Genomic DNA, 9536 nt, shown 5'->3' on the forward strand with positions numbered 1-9536 from the left:
CCCCTTTTTTTTTTTTTTTGCCAGACCGATAGAGAAATTGTTTTGTTTTCTGTCTTGAAGTTTCTAGCTTCTCATTTCATCCCTACCACAGCGGATCTGTTTATAAGCTGTTGTCCTGGGAATCCCCTACGCGGCTCCCTCTCACTGTATCTCAGCATTTCCACACCTCAGAAACACTCCACTCACACTTTGATGAGTAGCTCTCATGTTCGCACAGTTACGTGACTGGATTGCTGCGCTGGTACAGTTCTGTCTTATGGGAATGGATCTGAGATACTGTGAAGTTAGCAATGGTATAAAGCAGTTATTATACATTCATGACGGCTGATGAAGGGGTCAGCCATCTCTCGAGGCTTACAGTAATAAAAAAAATAAATGTTGTGGTCATCACCCAGTTGAAGGCAACAGCCCAGCATGAAACAAGCTTAGATCTGCCTCCATTAACATCCCCCCAGTTATTTCCCAGACTCCTCTGAAAAGTTCAGAGAGGGGAATTTTATTCTAATCTTTAATTGTACCACTTTCTAAACTTTTCTGCGTTGTCGTTGAAAATTTAGGCATGCTTTAATACATTATGCTGATGTATTCAACATCTGAAACTGTTTCTGATGACTAAGAACTCATGGAGGGGGGGAGGAATCCAATCATGAATATTTCCACATAATCTTGACAAAAATAAAAAGAAGAAATATTGAAAAACAGACAGTAACTATGTAAGATTCAACACACAGGCACTGTGCATCTCTATAATCAAGTGCAGTAAAACCTCCAGACAATTATAGTTTCACAGGGCAGCAGGTCAATCATTGAAGCTAATTAATTACTTTTTAATTGAACGCTGTTGACAGACTGCTTTTGTGAAAGAGATGGCAGGTAATCACGTGACTGGCTAACTTAATCTTTTCAATGCATGTTTGTGAATAATTATTTTTGTGACCTTAGTGAACTTTTCTGTTGACTGTCTGATAGATTTATTACAGCACTCACATTCATTTTTTTCTGTTTTATCGTTCTCTCTGCGCTAGTCGTGTTGAGCTAAATGTTAATTCCTGTCACAAATTGCAAGAAATATTGCTAACATGGGAAATTGTATTAAAGGAGATCTGAGTTTCATGTGTCAATATTTCATGCAGACTAAAGAGATAACTGTCGCAGGAATTTGTCTTTCAACGGTCTTCTCTACATGCAGCCCTGAAATAATGTTTCCAAGCTGTCAGAGGAAATCATATTTCAGACGAATCATTACAGTACATCCAAAGACAACTATAATTATAATACAACAAAATAATTTAAACATTATGTTAATTTTAAAATACAGATGAAACACTAATGCTAAATTATTTTAGAAAATAGTTTAAGTGTGCAGTTTCACTTTTTACTTCCGTTGTTCAAAATGAGATGGGTTAAGATAAAAATGAAGGCAAAACTACTCCTCCTAATTATATTTGAGGAAGTCTAACCAAAAATCAGAAGAAAGTATATAACATATGGCCATAAGAAATATGACTAACCAAATTTGCCACGCATTATGTGTCATGCCAAAGGGTAAGCTGAATGCTTGCAAATATAAATAAATGTAAACATGTCAATGCAAAAATATATTTAAAAACATGAATAATGCTTAACAGTTTTCTTATGGAATCTCTCATCATTAAAGACAAATATATCTCTCAAAATATAAGGTTAAATATTGGCTATAACCAATATAAAATATTGGCTATAATCTTTTTTCATTTTTTTTTTTCCAAGGATGGATCTGGACTCTACCACTTTAATTAAAACTTTTCATTTTGTCATTACAGATGGAGAGCACATATACTATAATACCACTACACCCACCACAGCTTCACAATGGATATTGCAATCATGTATACAGTCTTATCACTGGCCTGAAATGACAAGTTTGTGCATTTCAAATGCGACTCCATAATCTCTTTGGAATATTAGAAGTGGTGGTGAATACCAGACAACCAAAACAACAGAAACCATGGATTACCCCCAGCACAAACACAAGCAATGGACCTTTGCCATGGCTTCTTGCCATAGCAGTTCTTTGTGTGCCTGAGCCACATATTATATAAACCATTTTACTGGGGATTAGAATGTAATCGGACTGTCCGTAATACACTGTGGTGTTAAGAAGAACATTGATTGTTTAGGTGAGACAGAGAAAGAGGGAGAACGAGAGAGAACGTAAAATATATGGTTTCTCTCCTAGTGAAAGAAAGGGCAAGAAAGAGGAAAACCAACCTGTAAAGAGCTCAATGGAATGAAGCTTCCCAAATTCAGAAAGACTTCGATATGAACTTGGCACAGTTGGCATATAAGCCGTGGGGCCGTGAGGTTTATAAACAAAATCTGATGCTGATGGTACTTGGATGCAAACGTGAGTCAGACACTCAAGGCTGAGAAACAAACTTGATTGCTGCCTTGCTCTCCTGCGACTTTTTAAAAATGCATGTTCTGTTCTAGCACGCTCTCGTCATAAACCCTGCTGAAAGGCATGAATGTGAGCGAAACGCCACATTTTCTAAGGCAGTTGGACCACATAAAAAAGTGGGGGTGATTCATTTAGCAGCCTTTCTCTTCTATTTCGGATAAACAAGATCTGAACTGGATGATGAGGAAGCCCTGGAGCCTGTGAGGCAAATTTAAACCCATATTGGACTTTTTCTCGCTCCAAGAAAGATTTGTATCTTCCAGGGCTTCGGGAAAGAACACAGACTTGGGTTACACTTTTTTTTCAAACACTATGCAATCTAAGTAGAGACTCACCTGGGAGCTTCCACTAAAATTCACTCCACACTTTCTGTGGTAAAAGCACTGAGAAAGACTCACTGATCAGAAAGTTTGACGTTGGGAGGAGACAGGGAGTCTGATGGCCCTTCGCTCCTCAGGGGTTGCGGACTGGGGTCATGACTGATCTGTTTAAAATTGTATCAAAAGCAAGCAGAAAACACTTCTTCTGAAGTATCAAGAAGTAAAAAGATCCAGTCGAATCCAAGACTCCGGCCTCTGGGATCCACTTGCTCCGGCCTGGCAGGTCTGTCAGGCACAGACTGAGTCCCGCTGGAACTGGAATCAAAGTCGTCTCCCCTAACTGTGACATTCGCAGCATTTCAATTGAGCCATCAGTCTGTCAGACACAATGCCTCCCCCTGCCTATAGGGATTTTGTGGGTTCTGTTTTTCTTTGCCATGATCACTGTGACAGGCTTCAGTAAAAACACAGCATGACGAACGTATGTTTAATGCATTATGCATCTGTATTCCCTGATGAATAGACCAGTATTGCAGGTCACAAGCATATGTTTGGGATGTTGGTGTGCTAGTTCCACCAGCTAGGAAATGCATGCTGGTCTTTTCAACAAATCTTTTTAAACACTTCTTTTTAAAATATCTGTTAAAACGGTTCATGCCAGTCTTCTTTGTCATTATCACTGACTGTATCTGTCATCCTTTACCTCATCTTTCTCTTGCTGTTTTTTTTTTTCTACACCCCTTCTTCTTCGCTTTCTCTATCTCTGGCAGACTGGGCTCCTGTAAAGACGAGATAAAGTCCTCCAGCAGGCCAGCCCCAAAGCCTATGTCCCCATCGGACTTTCTGGACAAGCTGATGGGAAGAACCTCCGGCTATGACGCTCGCATCAGGCCCAACTTCAAAGGTGTGACAGAATGTAAACAAACAGGATTTGTCGGTATATTTGCAACATAACTTGTGAAACTGGTAGCAGCTTGACAATAGTGGCTCCTGGAAACTTAATGAGGTGACAGTAGAAAGAACCCAATGACCTGACTTTGTGCTATTACTCCAAATACATCAAGGACCAGGAATGCTCATCTTCAGTTCTGTTGTTGTTATTATTAAAGGGATAGCTCACCCAAAAATCATTTACTCACCGTTATTTTATATCTGTACGTTTTGTTTTTCCGTGAACCACAAAAGGAGATGTTAGGCAGAATGTTCATGCTGGTCTTTTTCTATATAATAAAAGTAAATGGTGACTATCGGGTTTTTTCTACAAAAATCTTCATTCATTATTCAAACTTCTCTGAACAAAAGTAAGTGTTAGTCTAAACGTAAGAAACTTCTCCCTTCTATTTCAACAGGACCACCAGTAAATGTCACCTGTAATATTTTCATCAACAGCTTTGGATCCATTACAGAGACAACTATGGTATGTAATCACACATGGTTCAGTTTGGTTTAATATCAAATATTCAGCATTGCAAAGGGGAATTCCTTCTCTTTCTCTCTATTCTTTCAAGCAGTATGCCCTGTTACAATTATAATACTGCTGAGTGAGTTTTTAGTCACTTACCTGACTTCTCCTTGTCTTGAGGAGCACATCACTTAGTTTAGAGTCCAGTGGGTCAGCTGATGTGCTGATAATGAACTGTCTTCCATGCAATTAAAATGAAAAATTGGCCAGGATCTTGAGGGAAAAAAGTAACGGTGATATACCCATCCTCTAAAGCCTGTGCTTAAATGTCTCTGTCAGCGGAATGTTTCAGTTGACCGATACAGATTGCCATTGTTAACGGTCTGTTAGTCGGTTAACCTGGGATTTGATCATTGGAAATGCAGGTCTTCCAACAGAAATTAATGTCAAGGGAGAACAAGTTATTTACTGGCATGTTAAAGGGTTAGTTCACCCAAAAATGAAAATTAGACTGTGTTTTACTCACCCTCAAGGCATCCTAGGTGTATATGACTTTCTTCTTTCAGACGAATCCAGTCGGAGTTATATTAAAAATTGTCCTGGCTATTCCAAGCTCTATCATTGCAGTCAGCGCGTGTTGCAGTCGAACAGTCCACAAGTCATCAAATAAAGCACACGCATTCATAATAAACATGCCTCACACCACTCCGGGGGTGTGTAGGGGTGAATAAAGGCCTCCTGTAGTGAATCCATGCGTTTTTGTAAGAAAAATCTCCATATTTCAAACGTAACAAACACTTTTCTCTCACTTCCATTATCTGTCATGGAAGTTGAAGTTGAAGTTGCAGTTGAACCCCTACCGGATGCGGTTCAACTGCAACACCCGCTGACTGCAATGATAGAGCTTGGAATAGCCAGGACAATTTTTAATATAACTCCGACTGGATTCGTCTGAAAGAAGAAAGTCATATACACCTAGGATGCCTCGGGGGGTAGCTCACCCAAAAATGAAAAATAGCTTGTGTTTTACTCTGCAGTCGAACAGTCCACAAGTCATCAAATAAAGCACACGCATTCATAATAAACATGCCTCACACCACTCCGGGGGTGTGTAGGGGTGAATAAAGGCCTCCTGTAGTGAATCCATGCGTTTTTGTAAGAAAAATCTCCATATTTCAAACGTAACAAACACTTTTCTCTCACTTCCATTATCTGTCATGGAAGTTGAAGTTGAAGTTGCAGTTGAACCCCTACCGGATGCGGTTCAACTGCAACACCCGCTGACTGCAATGATAGAGCTTGGAATAGCCAGGACAATTTTTAATATAACTCCGGCTGGATTCGTCTGAAAGAAGAAAGTCATACACACCTAGGCTGCTTCGAGGGTGAGTAAAACACAGTCTAATTTTCATTTTTGGGTGAGCTAACCCTTTAAGAGCATATCTGATTCAGCTTGTGTTAGGTTTGCAATTAAAACGTTAGAAAAAGAAGAACTAAAACGAAACATTAAAACTAAAAGGAACATTAATAATAATCAAATCCAGAAATCGACCTATAAGGTTTCAGGACCTAACGTTTTTTGGTTTTCTCTCCCTCTTCCTACAGGATTATAGGCTTAACGTCTTTCTACGCCAGCAGTGGAACGACCCTCGATTGGCCTATAGTGAATATCCTGATGCTTCTCTAGACCTGGACCCTTCTATGCTGGACTCCATATGGAAACCTGACTTGTTCTTTGCTAATGAAAAAGGTGCAAACTTCCATGAAGTCACAACAGACAACAAGCTGCTGAGGATCTTTCAGAATGGGAATGTGCTATACAGTATTAGGTAAGCAGTGAAGTCTCTCATAGATTTAAGCGAACACAGAGGACTTTACAAGAATTAGTACAAAAGTGCAATTTTTTGCATGAAAATTCTCCTTCAGGATTATATGTTAAAGACATGAGCCAAAGTAAACAGGGTTGGTTAATAGCATCACAATGATCCCAATTTGAGCAATTATTAGTCATAGTAAACATACTATAGGCCTACATAAGATGAGAGATATGTGGCCTAGAAACAAAGTTAGTACTTTTAAGTTAGCACTTTTTTAAATTTTGCTCTTTTAAAAAATTATATGATTTAAAACGTTAATTCTAAGGGTGGATGGAATTGAAAATAATCATGCCAGGGTTGCTCTTTGGGAACTTCAGTGGGAAAAAAATGTCACGTGTTGAGCCTAAAAAGGTCTCCACATCAGTGTGTAAGTGTAGATATTTTGGGGTTTGAATTTAGGGTTATCACAGCACAAAAGAATCTGGCTCTTCAAAAAAGCACTGGTGGCTTTTGTCTTTCTCGGAGGCACTGCATTAAAGCAGGTAAGTACACTGTTTCCTCTATCTAAACTATTCTATTCTATTAGTGGTGACTCTTCCTCACGGCTAAAACCGTAATGTGTCAGCAGCATGATAAATAAATGTAAAAGAAAAAAAACTGTCAGGCAGTTAGTTTGCTATTACCAAGAAGGCACATGATACAAAAACAGCAATTCACTGCCTCATTTGGGGATTCACTCTCTAATCTCAAAGGGAATTAGTGTACAGCCATAGAGATCTGATCTTGTAGAGAGACTGTATAAACTGGGATTTTGAATATTGGTGCATTCTGAAATAAAATGGCTGCCCTTAAAGGCATGAAAATTCAGTCATCATTTACTCAAACTCATGTTGTTCCAAACCTATATGACTTTCCTTCTTTGAAACAAAAAAATAAGACATTTTGAACAATGTACAGGTTGTTTATATGGAATTACAATCACTAGGGTCAAACTTAAAAATGCAAAAGCATCTTGATTTTTTTAAATCTTTTTTTGGTCTTTCTTTCAAAGGATCCATCTCAAAATAATAATTTATTCACAAAACACTATAGGAGTAGTGCATGAGTCATATTGACCATTATTGTGATATTTTTATGGTGTTTTTGTGTCATTTTGAAACTTGATAGCCCCATTCTCATTCACCAAAGTCATTTTAAAAAGCTTGGTCAGATATTTGTTAAAAAAAGAGAGACATATAAAATCATGACAATTTTCATTTTTGAATCTTCTTTGTAAGCTGGGTCTTTCTCTATCCTCTATTTAACACCTTTTTTCTGCCCTTTGTGGGTTCACTCTGACTCTTCCCCACTTTCTGCTTTCCTGTTTTGCACTCTGTCTTAGGCTAACACTTATCCTGTCTTGTCCCATGGACTTGAAGAATTTCCCAATGGACATTCAAACCTGTACCATGCAGCTAGAAAGCTGTGAGTACTCTATTCTTCTCTTCCTTTCTCCCTCCTCACACTTTGCTGCATTCAGTTCTTCTGACACTGATATGGAGTGTTAATGTATGCACTGATAGCAATCACCATAAAGGTGAAACACAGCAAATATATTTAAAAACGTTCTTGTGTGCATTGTTGCATAAGGTGAACATATACATTACCGTTATAAGGTTTGGGGATGGAAATGTTTTTGAAAGAAGTCTCATATGCTTATCAAGCCTGCATTTATTTGATCAAAAATATAGCAAAAAATAGTAAAATATGATTGCAATTTGCAAATTGTATATATATAAGATATGTGTATATGTAAGATATTTTAAAATGTCATTTATTCCTTTGATTATTTTTTCCATTATTCCAGTCTTCAGTGTCACGTGATACTTCAGAAATCATTTTAATATGCTGAATTGGTGTTAAAGTAACATTTCTTGTTATTGTCAATGTTGAAAACAGCTTTGCTGCTTAATATCTTTATGGAAACCACAATACATTTTCTTTAATGATAGCTTTTCAAACAACAACATTTATTTGAAAATTTGAACATTTCTAATATTATGTCTTTACTGGCACTTTTGGTCAATTTAATGCATCCCTGCTGCAAAAAAAAATAAATCTTATGAATGTTAGTGTATACCATGGACTGCTACCATTAACAAATCCTGTTAAGATCGTAATGACAATCCACTGTTTGTCTATTTCCACTTGCAAACCCGGTAACCTTGAGCATTATGAGATCTGTAGAAAATGAATAAATCAAAACAGTTTTCTATGTCTCACTGCACAAAAAGAAGTAGAATCTCTGTATCAATGTCACAGCATCCTCGTTTTAAAATTGTGGGTAAAGTGTCCTTCCTTATTACCTTGATAAAAGAAAGAGGGAGTCAAAGAAATAGACTATTCACCACCCCAGTGCCCTCAGAGCAGATAGCATCTTAACTCCTGGAACCACTTTAAAGGATATCAATAATGAAACTTTCATTTTGTGTCCTCTTTATTATGTGGCCCACCTCAGTTGCCCGAGAGGCTTTTAATTCCACCTCCCTGAGACAAAAGAACACCCCTTTCTAACAACCAGAAGAGCCAAATGAGGAATCTGTGTAGAGCAGAAATGCACTGCAGATGCCACTTAGCTTGACGTCTGGATTTGCCTGTTGGATTATTTGATTTGAATCCCCATTTATGTGTCGTGACCACAGACAGCACCTGAAGTATATTCATTTAACATTCAGTGACTCATATGGTTTAAAAGATTTAGGGCGCTTAATACACACAGACAGCGTGTTTTACTGTCCTTTCTGTGTCCTCTGTATGTCTACAGTATTTATTCAATGAGTGGAAAAATCCCTCCTCCATGGCCGCAGTTAAAATTGCCCTCCTCTAAGGAGTAGGGTCAGACAGAAAGAGACACACACAGGAAGACAGGCAGGTTTACTGCCTAACAAAGTGGTTATGGAGGGCATAATCATTTCTGATTAAACAAGAGCACCTTTTTTAGAGCTTTGAAAGGGCCCACTGAAAACTGTTTTGACAAGTGTTAGGACGCAGCCGAGGGGTGGGATCACCTTGTCTGGAAAGGACACATCCTGGTAGAGAAATCTGATGCTGAAGGCAAGAGGTATAGCTTAAAGCAAAGGTGTGAACAGTAAAACAAAGGAGGAAAGTTAGTTTTAGGAAATTGGGTGTGCAAAAGTGTTGTCAAGGGAACAAATAGTTTAAGTAAAATGATGACAAAGACAAGAAAATGGAGGAAAAGTGGGAACATGACAAATTAAACAAATGTAAGATTATTGTAAAAACAGGCTATGTGAGCCTTTAGCATTAAGGCTTCAAAAATGAATGTTTTTTTTTAGGTATTACTGACACAGATTTAGCGAACAGATGCTTTTGTGGATTATAAGGAACACACAAATCAAACGGGCTGCACAGACCAATAACATATTTTTTTGACCCAAAGTAACACTGAAAAGGAATAAAAAGAAATATACACTAACATTTAAAATATTGGAGTCAGTAACGTGTTTTTTTTAAGAAACCGATACTTTAATGGCTCGTTTCCACTGAGTGGTATGGTA

The 9536-nt window shown here is 38.0% G+C and overlaps 1 protein-coding gene across 1 annotated transcript in view; it reads left to right on the forward strand.

Annotated features, from left to right (window-relative positions):
• The window catches only part of LOC107680943 (glycine receptor subunit alpha-4-like), a 41636-nt gene that overhangs the window by 16467 nt on the left and 15633 nt on the right, over positions 1-9536 (forward strand). The window contains 4 exon segments of the mRNA XM_016477037.1: positions 3531-3664; positions 4110-4177; positions 5768-5991; positions 7361-7443. Coding sequence (XP_016332523.1) covers positions 3531-3664; positions 4110-4177; positions 5768-5991; positions 7361-7443 — 509 coding nt within the window.

This window comes from Sinocyclocheilus anshuiensis, unplaced genomic scaffold (assembly GCF_001515605.1).
Source record: "Sinocyclocheilus anshuiensis isolate Anshui unplaced genomic scaffold, SAMN03320099.WGS_v1.1 scaffold20, whole genome shotgun sequence".
NCBI lineage: Eukaryota > Metazoa > Chordata > Actinopteri > Cypriniformes > Cyprinidae > Sinocyclocheilus > Sinocyclocheilus anshuiensis.